This window comes from Marmota monax, unplaced genomic scaffold, assembly GCF_021218885.2.
Source record: "Marmota monax isolate L192 unplaced genomic scaffold, Marmota_monax_Labrador192_F-V1.1 WCK01_AAM20220418_F8-fsc00013, whole genome shotgun sequence".
NCBI classification, from domain to species: Eukaryota; Metazoa; Chordata; class Mammalia; order Rodentia; family Sciuridae; genus Marmota; species Marmota monax.
In genome coordinates, this window is record NW_026692202.1 from 27025515 (window position 1) to 27042358 (window position 16844).

General features: G+C 35.5%; 1 protein-coding gene across 2 annotated transcripts in view; it reads right to left on the reverse strand.

Annotated features, from left to right (window-relative positions):
- The window catches only part of Bckdhb (branched chain keto acid dehydrogenase E1 subunit beta), a 205353-nt gene that overhangs the window by 135024 nt on the left and 53485 nt on the right, over positions 1-16844 (reverse strand). For both annotated transcript variants that reach the window (XM_046432189.2, XM_058575944.1), the window contains exons 7-8: positions 4944-5041; positions 2629-2739 (exon numbers count right to left, since the gene is read on the reverse strand). In XM_046432189.2, the coding sequence (XP_046288145.1) occupies positions 2629-2739; positions 4944-5041 (209 nt within the window). The remainder of the gene's footprint in view (positions 1-2628; positions 2740-4943; positions 5042-16844) is intronic.

The window sequence follows — 16844 nt, forward strand, 5'->3', positions numbered from 1 at the left end:
TTTATTTAATTACTTCTATTTGGAGGTTTATATCTTTCATCTTACAAGAAGTTTTCTATTTACCCACCTGTTTTTTGTACAAATCTCCTTTCCTTCTTTTGGACTAGCCTAATTTATAGTCTTACTAGTTTGTTACATACTCTTTCACTGTCACATCCATTGCCACAATAGGAATTGTAACATACGTTTGATTATAACCTAACAAAAATTTACACTTCACTAATAACCCAAGAATAACTGGGACAGCTGACTTCTTATCATCAAGTATATATATATATATATATTTTTTTTTTTTTTGGTTCTACAAAGTTTATTTTATATAATTCCAGTTTTGTAACTTCCCTGGACAACATTCAAAATCTCTGCTGCTTTGTCTGTCCTTAAACAATGTTTTCATATACATATCTTCCAAACAACAAACACACCAAGACTAAGCAAAAAGTATGAACTTTTCAACTGTCCTAGAGACACTTTATGGCGTACCGCATACTACTGAATGTGTTCAACACATCATTTTTACCTTTAGTAGGCTTTTTTTGATTAGGCATTCCAAAAGATGTACATTGGTATCAAGTTTAACATACATCGAATAGAGCTGAATTTTATCCTACTAGAAAAACTGATATCACTGAGAACCATAAAAACAAATTTTGATTATTATAGAATTCATAAAGATGAAGAAGAGAAGCTTAACTTTAGTTAAACTAAAAAAGCTATCATTTTTAATACGAATGTTTGGCTATAGGGCCCTCTTCTTTCAAATCCTAAGGAAAAAAGCTTACTACCAAAATTTTTCTCTTTTGATACATGAAAGAAAAACAGAAGATGTACCACAATCAGCAATAAAAAGAGTCCCAAATAGACCCAAGTAATCAAGAAATGACAGGCTGGCTTTCACTGTCAGAACTGGAGGGTCATCAAGCAGGAAAATAACATGATGAAAGGATCCCAATAGAAGACTAAGAAAATGAGGCTGACAGGTCCAAGGTTTAATGCATCACTGTCTCATGCAGTAAAGGACTCCAGCCTCCTCTTTCATCTTTCCTAGTAGGACAGAGCCCTAAGGACACTGAGTTGACATTCCAGGACCATAAAAGATGCAACCAGTAAATTTAATACAGGAAGGCAAAAGTAAATGGATACAAATATAAATAATTACCATGTTCTTTTTTCCTCTCTCTCTCCTCTCTTTACTTTCATGGTTACCAACTTGGGGTGATGTTATGTATTTTACTGTAAGATACTACAAATCCATTTTAAATGTAGAAGGTATAGAAATATGTATATCAAAAAAAGTGCTTGCCCCGATCACATATGAATACCTCACCACTTCAGGACAAAACATCATATCCCCATGCAGAAGTACCATCCACCCTAAAAACACAAACCCAAATGTGTTAAAAACAAGAGGCAAGCTCCAATTTAACCAGAATTTGGAGCATTTGGCTATTTAAGAAACACCCAGGGTCTGACTTGATCTAAAAATGCCTTAAAAAAGCATTAAATTATTTTCATGCAGCTATGAATAATTCAACCTGAAATACTGCAACTACACTCATGAGGGCTTAGGATTGTTGAAATCAAAATCATTTGTAATCCTGTCAAGTGTTCTGCTGATGCCAATGAATCTACAAAAACATTTACTGTAACAAGTCTTTAATCTTCCACTAAATTATAAACAATCTTCACCTAAAAACATCTGTAGAAGTAGTGTCTACAGATTATTTTCATATAGCATAAGAAATAGCATGCAAAAGCTTTGAGCTTGCTAAAGCTCTAAAAACAGTATATACAATAAATCACAAATACTATAGATCTTAGGATCCTGCTCCATTAGGAAATTAAAAAAAAAAAAAGTGATTGTTACCTAGACTTAAAAAGATGAAACCATCACAGAGCTTAAATTTTATCATATGCCAATATGAGGACAGATATTCTTTTAATTATCTCAACATTAGAAGATAACTTTTATATACAAGTATATGAGAACTAAATGATATTCTTGAGAGAGGACTATGTAAATCCCATTAATAGTAAGAACAAGATCATTCTCATCAGGCCAAAGATAAAGAGAAGCTCTAAGTCAGAGCAACCAGAATCCTACAACACATCACCCTGTGATCCACAATGTTAAGGCGATATAAAGAGAGCAAGTTTTTTAAAAAATAATCCATCCCCATCAATTTTGGAGAGAAGATGCATGAAAATTCAGCAAAACCATTTACCTGGCTAAATTAAACCTTGCTTATTGAACATATTGAGCCATAACCAATAAGAAGTTAAAAAAAAAAAAAAAACAGGTGATTTCAACTCCCACGATAAAGTTCCTTATTTGCAACACCTCATAGCTCACATGACTCACCCCAAGCTAACTACATGAAAGGTTCAGTTCTGTAATATTTTAAAGAGAAAACTGTCAGAGGAAAAAAAAAAACAACTCTAATTTGGTTCCTTGGGCATTAAGCTGATGACACAGCATTCATTCCTTTCACACTACAAATTCAGAAGTTTTAAATCAGGTGAAAATGCTCATGCAGCTCACCACCACAAAACAATTCTTTGCAAATATACAATAAGTATGACACAATGTCTTGAAGAAATGATGTTCTATCAACATTATATTTATACCTTGCAAACTGTATCCACATCCCAAGGTATTATAGTCTTCAGGTCAATGACCTCACAAGACACCCCAAGTTTTTCTTGTGCCATGGAAGCCACCTCCCGGATCACATGAACCTAGAAGAAGGAGAAAAGTATGCAGAGAATGACTAGAAATATTCAAACCTAAAAATCAGAGAGCTACTGTTTACAGTCAGAGGAACTGATCTGCACAGAGAATTCATAAATTTGTCTTAGACATGTTGACTTCCATAGATCTTGTAGGAAAAGCATGTAAAGAGAGAAGTAAAAATCAAAAATCATGGAACCCTGTAGGTCACCAACATTTAAGGGAAATAGCAGAACAAGGGTTCACTAAAAACAAAAAATTAAAGAGATAGGGAAAGGGGTAATAGCAGGTCACTGTACCCCAGAAGCTAAAGACAAACAGGTTTCATAGAGAAAATAGCTAATGTCTATACCTAAGAATGGGAAAAGGACTAGTTTAAAATGTAAATTAGAAAATTACAAAAAAAACGGTTTTAGTTTGTTAGTGGTAACACAACTCTTAAGTACAAGGACATACGGAAGTTCAAGAATTAAATATAAGACAGTAGAAAACAGTAGTTCAAGTTTAGCAATAAAAGTGAGCAGGAAGGTATGATGGCATTTAAGGGGGAAATCATTGTTCAAAGAGTGAAGAGATGTGCCATTTTAATAAAAGCAACATGGAAAGGAGACACGAGCATGCAGGAGAGAGAGACTAGCTAACAGGTCCAATCCCGGAGATGGTAAATGGAACAGAATGGAACAAATCTGAAACAGATTTGTAGTGCTAGCTACAAAATAAATAAACCAGACGCTTCCTCTTCAAAGACTAAAGGAAGAAGGGAAAGATTAGCACAGAAGTGGTGAGTGTAAGGGAGAGTAAGCTATGGGAGGTAGTACCAAATACACCCCATTAAGAGAGAAGCAAGGTCACCAGCGGAGAATGGGAATTAAAAAGTGAACTGAAAGAGGGCAAAAAAAGGTTCAGCACAACTAACCAGAAGCAATATCAATGGGTGTGACTCCCCAGGCAGCAGTTATCCTGCTGCAAATAAGCCACAAGGACTGCAGCTCAAAGCCCAAATCAGGTGGAAAGAGGAGCTTCTGACACTGCAAATGACTTTTGTTATTGTCTTTATATGTGATGCTGTCTTAAATTTTCTAAAATAGCTTTTCCTTAACACAGAAAAATCTGATGATTTCTTTAAAAGAAGAGAAAGGAATGTAAGAGATAGGAGTCCACAACCAAACATAAAATGCCCTGAGCTTGGAGGTGACAAGGTACAGTGGTACACACTTATAGTCCCAGCTACTTGGGAGGCTGAGGCAGGAGAAATACTTGAGCCCAGGAGCTCAGGATTGTCCTGGGCAATGTAGCAAGCACCAATCTCAAAAAAAAAAAGGTAGAGAAATGTGACCATAAATACTAGGTAAAGCTAAGGTGGATCAATGGAGAAGTCCCAGGAAAAGGGAAAGGCATAGGATTCTGTGGTGGGACCACTGGGTGGATCCACATGGCCAGCTAATTAATGAGGGATGGCAGGAAAGGGATGAAAAAGATAAGTGCAGCAATAAGTGGTGGGGATATGCAAAATGTGCGTCAAAAGATTTTTAATGAAAACATTTTTACAAACATTCAACATATTTTAATTACTTCACCACATGCTTATATATTATAATATAACAGAATAAGTACCTCAACCCATTCAGAAATCAGTAACACAAAGTTTCAGATATAAGTAAGTTCTGAGTACTGAATGTACAGCTTGATGACTATAGCTAATACTATACTGTTTCTTTGAAATTGACTGAGAGTAAATTCTAAGTGTCTCAACACACACACACACACACACACACACACACAAACACACACAACTAGCATGTGTAATGATTATGCTAATTTGATTGTCACATGATTTCACAATGTAGTCATATACCAAATCATCATTCTGTATATCTTGAATATATATAATTTTTATCTTTCAATTATACCTTAATAAAATTGATAGGGAGCAGCATCAGTAGTACCAAACAGACTTGAGATATAAAGAAACCATAATTTTCAGGGCTGGGTTGTGGCTCAGTGGTAGAGCACTTGCCTAGCATGTGTGAGGCACTGGGTTCAATTCTCAGCACCGCATATAAATAAATGAATAAAATAAAGGTCCATCAACAAGTAAAGACATATCAAAAAAAAGAAAATATAATTTTCAATTCTTCATATATCAGGATTAAAAATGACGGCTTCCCAAGCACAACATGGGCTTTAACAGTTGGAAATCAAGGTTACTGACCTGAGTGCCCCAGGCAACAAGAGTAACGTCACTTCCCTCCTGTATAACTTCAGCCTGCGACAATGGGATGTTGTATGGTTCTACAGGAACCTGTTCCACTAAATACATTGGGGGGAGAAACAAAAGGTTAATTATTATTTTCTCGTGTGACATTTGTGCATGAAAAAGTATATGAACCTCACTGTGACAAAACTTTATTTTTTCTCCAAATTCCATACATTATTTAAAATAGAAATAGCATTTAATATATGGTTCCATGACATTACTATACAGATGAATAAGTACAATTTAAATGTATACAGTGCAAATGTATACAATATATCAGCTATGCTGGAACATAAAGAAAGACTTTAGTTATGAACTAAGGAAATCTTCATAAGGCATGGGCATTAACCAATAATAATGTGTCAACTTTGGTTTATTAATTGCACTAATTTCAGCATAAAATGTAAATAATAGAGGAAACTGGGTATGCAGGTAGATGAGTACTATCTTCATATTTTTTCTATAAATCTGAAGCTGTTCTTTTTTAAAGGTTTTTTTAAATTGTTACTATATTTGCTAACAGTTTATTGAGCCAAATTAAGTTTTCACACCAATTTTTCATCAAGCAGCAAATATATGGGGGGGAGGTAAAAAAAATTATGGAAAACACACATAGTAGAACCAAATTTTTAGGTGTGTTTTATTTTTACACCTTGCCTGTATAAACACTTCATTAACTATACTAATTGACAACACTCAATTTTCAAAGTTGAATATTATAGTCCTCAAAAATCAGCTCCACCAACCCGAAAGCAGAAGCCACCACTGGTATGCCAGAAGTTTTAAAAATTTCATGATTTTTGTGCCCAACCAGGTACATATAATATAGAATTGATTGAATCAGGGGAAATTGCAGAGTGGATCTTTTTATTTTTTCAAATATTTATTTATTTATTTATTTTGCATTACAATTCTTAATACACCATTTTATCATAATTTATCATACCTCTGATTATATATAAGGTATGTTGACACCAAATTCACATCTTCATACATGTATTTTGTATAAAGTGAAATAAAGTAGGAAGTTGAAGAAAGTGCCTAGCTTGAAGAATTCTCTTAAGTTCTGAGAATAGTATAATAGTTTGAGGAAAAACTGTTTTTGTTTTTTTTCCCCACAGTACTTTTATTATATCATTACATACAAAGAGCACAGAAAAGTAAAATGAAAGTAAAAGCCTCCCTGGGCTCCTGCATCCTCTGCCCAGAAGTAACCAGTGTGAACAATTTCCTGGTGTCTCCAGTGCACAGCTCCCATTCTCCCTAGCAATGAACTTCTGAATCCTTCCCCTGCATTTGGTAAATCCCCCTCCTTATGAGGCAGGACCCTTTGTCCACTACAGAAGTGAGTTCCACAGATTCACTTTCCCAGTTTCCCTTGCAGGTAGGTCCAAAACTTTGGTTCTGCCAATCAAATTCACCTACAGCAGACTCTGAATTGGAAGGTGATTACACAAAAAAGCAGAAACTGTCCAGAATCCACTCTACAGTAGAAACAGTGGAGGCAAATTCATCCTCCAGGCAGTGGCATCAGTGATTTAGAAGATAGCAAAGTGCTCACTGACACTTGCTGGGGCATCTTTGCGGAACCAGTTATTCTGTATTGTTTCTAAATATGTGGCCTCTATGGCTGACGTGAGGCACATCAGAGATTTGTGAGCTATTCATTATGCTTCAATAAATCATCAACCTGCAACAGAAAGCTAAGTAGTTAAGAGAATCAAAATGACCTATAAACCTGAAATATTCACTATCTGTTTCTTTAGAGATAATGACAGCTAATTCCGATTATAAACAATGTTTCCAGATATTAATTCCAACCCATTCCCTGATAGCCTAATCCCAGTACTGGATCTATAGATGGATGAAAGGATGGATGGATAAATGGCTGGACAAATGAACAGTCAAGGAGACATATTCAACTTGAGTAGCATATTCTACTTAGCAATTAACAAATGTGAGGGTCAAGAACAACACTGATGACATCTGGCCAGAGGTAGCAAGCAGGCATTTTTCCATCATCAAGTCGGCTGGCAGCAAGATCTGCATGCCAGTAGACAAGGCTTGAAGCCAGTACACATTCCAGCTTGCTTATGAATCAGTGCACCACTCAAGAGTCCTGTCTTTTCTGCCTTGTAAATCAGTTCCCAACTGGTGATTAGCAAATCTTTGGAACACAGAACTCCCAGGGATAGCATAGCAAAACAAATGGGTTAGTTAGCATCTTGGACCATCTCCTTTAAAAAGCTGCCAGGGAGTGACTGTTGTCTTAAATAAATTACCCAGAATAATAAGTCCTCACTATTTTAACAATTAATTAAGGAATAACATAGCAAACAAAGCTTTACTCTCTACTTAAAATACGTCATGCAGAGAATTAGACTCAGGGAGAGGCTTATATTAAGAAAAACCAAAAAACAACTATTTAAATTTGCATCGGTTTAATCCTGACAGCAGGAAAATAAGAACACAATTTTAATATGTTCATTTATTTAAACTTGGCAAACAAATCACCTGGAGAGCAAGCTGAAATTCAGAGGTACTTTGTAGTTACATTAATTTAAACACTATTTATTCCAAGAGAAGGTTATTATTTCATATTAACATTCCTGCAGGTCTACCCCACAGCTCTGTGCTTTCAGAAAGAGAGCAGGCAACTAGCATCAGAGCAGTTCTTCAGGAGCTAAAGAGCACTGTGTATGGTCATGCTACAGATTCTTATGTTCACAGAAGTGGAACTAACTGAGCCCACTCCATTTACCACAAGCTGATCACATTCAAATCTCAGCACTAATGAACACTCCACAGAGAAACCCTTCAGCACCAAATACATAATGATATATGTACTTAGAAAATTGTAAAAATATAAAAGAATCAGACAGTATAGTTTTTTAAAGTGCATTATAAAATTTCCACGTATATGCTTCCTTGTACATGCAATGAATTTATGTGCATACTACACATTCACTTAGATATTCATGGCATGAATTAGCTCATGTTTATCACTTTATATCTCATCCTTCTCCTTTTTTCTTCCAATTTTCTTCTAATAATCCACTTTGAACATAGTTTTGAAAGAGACAGGGTGTGTAATGACATATACACTATGTACAAGATACATTTATTCATTTAATCGTGACTGTGTACCCAGTATATGTAGGCATCGTGTGAGATGCTGGACTGAAATTTTAAAAGGTAGTTCACACTACAGAGAGGCACAGACTCAACCAGGAGTTATAAAGATGGAAAGAGATTATAAGCCAAAAATGAAAACCTGATATTGGTAGCAAGAACAAACTGCTCTAAGAATACAGAGAGAGGCAGCAACTCAGTTATAAAGACCAAGGTTTTACCAAGGAGGGTACAACTGATGGAGGTCCTAGAGACAGACACCTCACCAGAGAAAACAGATGTCATTCCATATAGAAAGAAAGAACATACACAAAGAAATGGAGGTGTAAAACCAAGTGTGTGCTTGCACATGTATCTAAGAAAATACAGATTTATATGATGTTGCAGATGAACACTGAAACCCATAAATGACCTTCCTACATTCCTATATGCACTTTCCAGTTCCTTCTGCCTAACTATATTAATAACTTGAATAGAAAGCTTCTGCAAGTAAATAACCACTTACTCCTATTGATGCAAGTTCCCCTATGAAGCACACTACGGCCATTACGGAGATAACAGGGTCATTTCTCCTTCCTGGCACTAATCTCCAGTAATTCCAGTTTCCCTATAAATGTGAAAATCAGGTAGGGCTTTATTCATGTTTCATTATACATGTTACAGTGACAAAAGAAAATGTTCTCTGTTTTTCTCTGTTTAAGAGGAAGCAAAGTATAGTTCTAAAATGTTAGCGCATGCTGCCTGATTACCATAGCATATTCAGAGTCTCCATGCCTCAGAAATCCTACTCTCATCTGTCAGAATTTACAGTCTAATGGGGAAGAATGAGACAGGGGTAAGATCCATCCAACTAGAAGCCCAGTTCTCGCCTCGATTCTTTATCTAATTAATCTGGTGGTACTCACAACATATTCTATTATATTTTTTTTGCCTCATCTATAATCCTAGAAACATCATAGGAACAGAATGAGGGCATATTAAGATAATCACCCTGGACACTTTTTGTGTTCTTAGGAAGAAAACTGCATTACAATTTAAAATCATTCAATGACATAGTCATTGAGGCTATAAAAAAAGTTTCATCCTAGGAAGAGTCATTCTTATTCCTTCTATCATTTACTAAATAAAACTGATATAGAGGCACAGTAGACTGATATTTCCTTGTGAAACAAATTCTGTTTTAGAAATGTTAGTTCAAATAAAGAAAATAAGGCTACTAATAAGCTATGCAACGTAAAAAGAGTCCAGCAACACTGGGGGTCATATTTGTGATAACCCTATTTTCTCAGATAAATTTAATAACAGCATCCTGACTAGCCACAGAGAAGATGTGAAGCAATAAATTCAGTATCTATACATGCCAGGTAGCATGAGACTCCTGACCACTAAATTAAAAAAAAAAAAAAAAAAAAAAAGCTAATCAAGCTGTTTAAATGATAAGTAAAACAGCAAGTCAGGACCAGCAAATGTTTTGCATGTAACCAGGAAACTCCTCACACTGAGCTACTTCTACATATAAGGTGTGAATTTAAGATTGTAAATGTCTTTATAAGTGTTTTTGCTTCAGAAGGTTGTTTTGTTTTGTTTTTTGTTTTTGGTACTTGGGATTAAACTCAGAGATGCTCTACTACTGAGCTATATTCTCAGCCCTTTTTATTTTATCTTATTTTTTTTATTTTGAGGCAGGGACTCACTAAGTTGCTTAGAGCTTCAATAAGTTGATAAGGATAGATAGCAATATTACAAAGCCATTCCACATCAACACATGGAATTTGGAAGAGGGATAAATCATCCAATAAAAAAAATCATGTTGAGATAGAAAAAGAGTACTTTATTTTCATTGTCAATTATAAAATATAACATTATTTTATGCATTGATAAGGAAAAAGCTGCCAATTAAACTTACACATTTAGAATTTTAACTTTAGTCTTATTGAAAGAGAAATTTGTAATAGACAGGACTTTTTATTATCATCCTGATACATAAAAACAAAATACAAGCAAAATACATTGGTTTAAGCTGTTTTTAAATTTTTTTTACATTCAGAATCTAATTGTTCTCATTTACTTTCACTTATAATCATCAGTGTCCATGTCTCTTCACAGAACACCATTTTCTTTGTCACCAAGCACATCAATGATGCAGCCTTTTTAAATGAATTCATAAAAGAATTTAAAAATTTAAAAACTCTCAAGCTAGCCCACTAATTAGATACAGCCTACTTTTTACTTTCGCTTCAAAGGGTTGTTAAACTATTGTGATTATCCGTTTTCCCTGCCCTTCCTACTCACCACAGCTATTCAGAACCTCACTGTCAAAAAAGTTCTCTGATGTTGCTAGAATTTTCTTCTCATTTGTGGAGATGTGTCCTGTAGGAGCTGGTACTCATTTTGATATATGTGCTTGAGCAGTTAATAGCAATCCTCAACCACTGGATAAGATGATTGTAAGACACCACTGATTTTAAGATACATTCCAATTTCAGAGACATTAAAAGGTGAGGAGGAAATGGGCAATTTACAGTCAATGAAATATGTATTGCTATACATATTCCATTGACTTCACAACATTGAAGTATTATTACAGATATTTTTCACATCATGCTTTTGGTACCTGAAGTCCCTCAGTTTCCACAATACAAAATTACTCCTGAGGAGCAGTAGTTCCCATTAGTCACCAAGCACCAGCTGCTGTGTACTGACTTTCTAAATGCAGACAGCAGTCAGAAAAAGTTAGCAGATCAAATCAACAAAAGATAATCATTTTAAAATATGAAAAAAACATAAGGATCTATGATTTCTTTATTAGATTGCAAAATTCCTCAGTGCATGACTGAACAGTGATAACTAACTTTATCAGTAGACATTCAATCAGGAAAACAAAAATCTTTCCAGAAGAATCAGAATGAATTCAGAGAATCAGCTGCAAAGACGTTGAAAGGGATAAAGTAGCAAATGATGAAATAGCACGACCCAGAGATCAGCAAGCAGGTAACATGTCTGGAACTACCATCTGCTGTGACTGAGCAGGACAGTCCCCACTGAAGGCCTCTCGCGAATGCTACAGCCATCATCCCTGCAGAACAACAGTCCTCGCAGCAGAGCAGATTCCTCAACCGCCACTATCTGAGGTGCCTTGAAAACCTCAATGGCTTCCTTCCCACCTTTTAAACTAGCACAAGTGACACCCCCACTGAGGGACTCTAACTGAACTCAACTGGCAAGGGTGTGATGACAATGCTGCCCACTAGCTTCCAACCCCAGCCTTGCAATGGGGATTGCAGAGAAGCAAATATGAGGATGAGAGCCAACTGAGAAATATCCAACGGATCTACATCATAAACAGCACTTGAGAAAAAATCACTTTGATGAGAAGTAAAGAAATCTCAATACATTAATAATAATTGAAAAGCAAATATTCATCGAGGCTTTTATACATATTAGGCACTGCTTTAAGCACCTTAAAGGTATCACCTTATATTATCTTCACACCTCAGTGTGATTGATATGAGATTTATCTCAAAGCTACAGATGAGAAAGTAAGTATAGACATTATTAAGTAGGTCTGTTAAAGTTATAGGACAGTAAGTGGTAATTCTATAATCCAAATTCATAACTACCATATTATGTTGGACTGAAATCTGTCCAAAATGGGTTTCAGTAGAAATATTAAAATATGACCACATATCAAGCTTGATCCTCACCATAAACCTTGAAAATTAATAGCAGCAATTGCATATTTTAAGAAAGGGGATATTATACTTGCCATATTTTTTTGAAAAATAGAAAATAAAAATCTTAGGATTAAATAAATAGTTGCCATTTTCCTTAAAACCAATCAAATATTAAATCTAGAATTCTCTTATTGGTCCCCAGCAATTCACTTCCATTGTCACAAGTTATTTTTTCATACACTAAATGGGCTTTATATTTCATTCCAACTTAGAAATATGAGAAATATTTCCAAGGCCAAACTGTAAAGAAAGTAAGGCAAGTATTACTTATACCTCCACATACATTATCACCCAGCACCTGCTTCTGTGTATTGCTATACAGCATGCCTCCATTTAAAAACCAGTATTTTTCATTTACATAAAGTCCTTCATATCAAATTATGAATTAAAAGTACAATACTATGAAGGACTCTGGGTTAACTCATATGGCCAGAAATTATCATGGATAAACATGTAATGGGTTTACTTATTTTTAAATGAAGTCATACATGAACACAGTACTTTTTCAAATTTTTATATACCAGTAATGACCAATTTTAACATGTAATGGGGGCAGGGGGATTCTACTCCCAATAGCAACAAATACATAAAACATCTAAGACTAACACTAACCACAAATGTGCCAATCTAATGAAAATATCTACAGAATTTACTAGTGGACATAAAAACAAGTTTAAGTGGAAACAACCACATTCTTCGAAAATAAAAATCATTACAGTAAAAATACTAAAAGAAAGAATAATCTCATGTTCTGCTAAAGAAGGAGAAGGAAGGAAGGCAGGCAGGCAAAAATGTTAACTGCTATTAATGATGACAACCAGTAGGAAAGCATTGATATAATGGTGGCATTCCCCAGAAGTTACACTTTTGAGATCCAGTGGTTTCAAAATAGATTTCTTTTTTTAAAAACATCAGAAATTTATTAGTTGCTCAAAATATTACATTGATTTTGACATATCATATATCATACATTTGATTCAAATGGGGTATGAATTCTTATTATTCCCACGTGTACAGATTGCAGGATCACATTGGTTATACAGCCACGTTTATACATACTGCCATACTAGTGTCTGTTGTATTTTGCTGCCCTTACTATCCCCTCCCCTCCCCTCCCTTGCCCTCCCCTCCCCTCCCCTCCCTTGCCCTCCCCTCCCCTGCACTTCCCTCCCCTGCCCTTCCCTCCCCTCACCTCTCTCTACCCCATCTACCATAACACATTTCTCTCTCTCTCTTTTTTTCCCCTTCCCCTCACATCCTCTTATATGTATTTTTTGTATGACAATGAGGGTCTCAATCCATCTTCCATGCAATTCCCCTTCTCTTTCCCATTCCCTCCCACCTCTCATCCCTGTTTGATGGTAATCTTCTTCTCATGCTCTTCCTCCCTGCTCTGTTTTGGGTAGCCCTCCCTTATATCAAAGAAGACATTCAGCATTTGTTTTTTAGGGATTGGCTGACTTCACTTAGCATAATCTGCTCTAATGCCATCCATTTCCCTGCAAATGCCATGATTTTGTTATTTTTTTAGTGCTGAGTAATATTCCATTGTGTATATATATGCCACATTTTTTTTTATCCATTCATCTATTGAAGGGCATCTAGGTTGGTTTCACAGTTTAGCTATTGTGAATTGTGCTGCTATGAACATTGATGTAGCTGTATCCCTGTGGTATGCTCTTTTTAGGTCTTTTGGGAATAGTCCAAGAAGGGGAATAGCTGGGTCGAATGGTGGTTCAATTCCCAGCTTTCTGAGGAATCTCCATACTGATTTCCAAATTGGCCGCACCAATTTGCAGTCCCAACAGCAATGTACAAGTGTACCCTTTTCCCCACATCCTCGCCAGCACTTGTTATTGTTTGACTTCATAATGGCTGCCATTCTTACTGGGGTGAGATGGTACCTTAGAGTGGTTTTAATTTGCATTTCTCTGATTGCTAGGGATGATGAGCATTTTTTCATGTATTTGTTGATTGACTGTATATCTTTCTCTGAGAAGTGTCTGTTCAGATCCTTGGCCCATTTGTTGATTGGGTTATTTGTTTTCTTATCATTTAATTTTTTGAGTTCTTTGTATACTCCAGAGATTAGGGCTCTATCTGAAGTGTGAGGGGTAAAAATTTGGAGGGGTAAAAATTCCCAGGATGTAGGCTCCCTATTTACCTCTCTTATTGTTTCTCTTGCTGAGAAAAAACTTTTTAGTTTGAGTATGTCCCATTTGTTGATTCTTGATTTTAACTCTTGTGCTATAGGTGTCCTATTAAGGAATTTGGAGCCCGACCCCAGGAGGTAGAGATTAGAGCCAACTTTTTCTTCTGTTAGACGCAGAGTTTCCAGTTTGATTCCTAGCTCGTTGATCCATTTTGAGTTAACTTTTGTGCATGGTGAGAGACAGGAATTCAATTTCATTTTGTTGCATATGAATTTCCAGTTCTCCCAGCACCATTTGTTGAAGATGTTATCCTTTCTTCATTGTAAACAAATGTGTAAACTCATTATTTATCATGACCTACAGAAGAGTTCAAGTATAACTCAGAAATTAAACATTTCTGCTCTGCAAAAGACCCTATCAAGAAAATGGAAAGTCAAGCCATAAACTGGAAGAATAAATTCACAAAAGATGTAGCTGATAAAGGACTGCTATTCAAAATACTCAAAGAACTTTAAAAATCAACAATAAGGAAACAAGACAATAAAAAAAAAGTCAAAGACCTTAATAGACACCCTAACAAAGAAGATACAAAGACGGCAAAAATTAAGCTATGAAAATACCTTTTGCATCATCTTATTCAGGAAATGCAAATTAATTATTCTGTTTTCTAAAAAGAAATTAAAATAATCATTTTTTAAAAAAATATTAAGTAGTATAACATATTATTTGTAAATATGATGACTAATTATCAGAAGAAATTGCTGAGTTGAAAGTTGTTGCTTGTAGGGGAAGAAGCATAGATCTGGTAAAGGATTAGGTAAGAAACTGCTATTTTATATTATATTATTTTCACATTAACTTCTATGTAGCTATCATTTCAATTGAAAAGCTACTTCAAAAATCTAACCAATAAATTAAATTTTCTTTCATTAGTGTATTCAACATATTCCTGTCAGGGATTATACGTAGTATTCAATGTATCAGCATGCACAAAAATAGTCTGCTTATACATAAAATACAAAATACTAATTCCTCTCTTCTATGTACACTATTTGGCAAAACATATTTTTAAAGTCTTCTACCATTCAAAACCTTTTTATAATAATGTTTTTCTCTTCAGAATTATGAATCCATATATAATTAGTGTAACAGCTTTTAAAAAATCATCAATGGCATTACAGCCCTATTTTTGAAAGATTTTTGGACCATCCAAAAATCCAAGAAGTCAGCCTATCTCACTTACAAAGAACCACAGATAAAAGTCCCATTTGCTGCCATCTCACCAATGTCCTGAATCATTCAATTAAATAAAACCAACAATTCAAAGACTCCAGAGCATCTTTCCTCCAGATGCCTCTATTTGATAATGTCACCTGACTCATTCTTTTCAATCTTAACCATTTTATACATTTTTGACATTGTCTAGATTGCTCTTTCTTACCTATCATTTCTAAACATCTCTGTGATTTCTAAAAAGATTAACTGCATTCAAATAATCAGGAAATCCAAAGATATGAACAGATTACTCTTTCTACTACATTTATAATACATAAAGCTTTTATATTTATTGTATATTTAAAATAAGTAAAAATAAAATTCAAGAAACTATTTCATAGAGAATACATTACTTAGGCTGGGGATGTAGATCAGGAGAAGAGTATTTGCCTACCATGTGTAAGGCCCTGGGTTCAATCCCCAGTACCACACACACACACACACACACACACACACAAAATGAGGTATTACCTACCTGTTTTTATTTTATTTTTATCCATAATAATTCATATAGTTGATAGCTGACACACAGAGGAGAGACCATAGCAAAGATGTTTAAATAAAGCACAGCATATGAGCAGCAGGCCCAGAAATAAGGGTGTTGGAAAAGTTGAAAAGAGCTGATTGGGGTAATGCTGTCCATTCACCAGATGGTTCCACCTATTCTCCCCCAAACACATGAAGACTCACTTCCCAGCTGGTTTGTCTCTGGAGACAGGGGACTAGGCCCTTTAATGCTTCATGGTACAGAGAGAAGCTGAGTCCACCCTGCCCTCATGGTGCTACATCAGACTGTGACATGTAGTTTTTATAACCATCAAAGAAGTTAATTAATCCTATGTCAACAAAGAATGTGTATATATTTGAACCTCATAGTGTATGTAGTATACACTACGTAGGGATATACTGCCTCAACACATGACTATGGATAATATTTATTTCCATTTGATTAAAAGGATTGGGAGTTCAATGACAGCCTCAGCAAAAGCAAGGTGCTAAGAAACTCTGTGAGACCCTATCTCTAAATAAAATACAAAACAGGGCTGGGGGATGTGGCTCAGTGGTTCAGTGCTCCTGAGTTCAATCCCTGGTACCAAAAATAAATAAATAAATATATATAATTTCAATTCTGCAGGAAATTTTTTAACCAGCATATTTTGGGGTACAAAATTGGGCCACTAAAGGGAGTTATATTTTATATGTGCCTTTCATTCAAATAATGATTAATTGGGATGCCCATCTGGGCAAAGTGGCACATGCCTATAATCCCAGAAATTTGAAAGGCTGAGGCAGGAGGATCACCAAGTTTGAGGTCAGTCTCAGCAAATTAGCAAGGCCGTAAGCAATTTAGTGAGGAGGGAGGGAGGGAGGGAGGGAGGAAGGAAGGAAGGAAGGAAGGAAGGGGAAGAGAAGAGAAGAACAGGGGAGGGAGGGAGCGAGAGAGAGAGAGAGGGAGGAATTGAGGATGTAGCTCAGTAGGAAAGTATCCTTGGGTTTAATCTCCAATAACCAAATAAATAAATAAAACCTAACTCTATAACTTACTGCCTCTGTAAAATGGA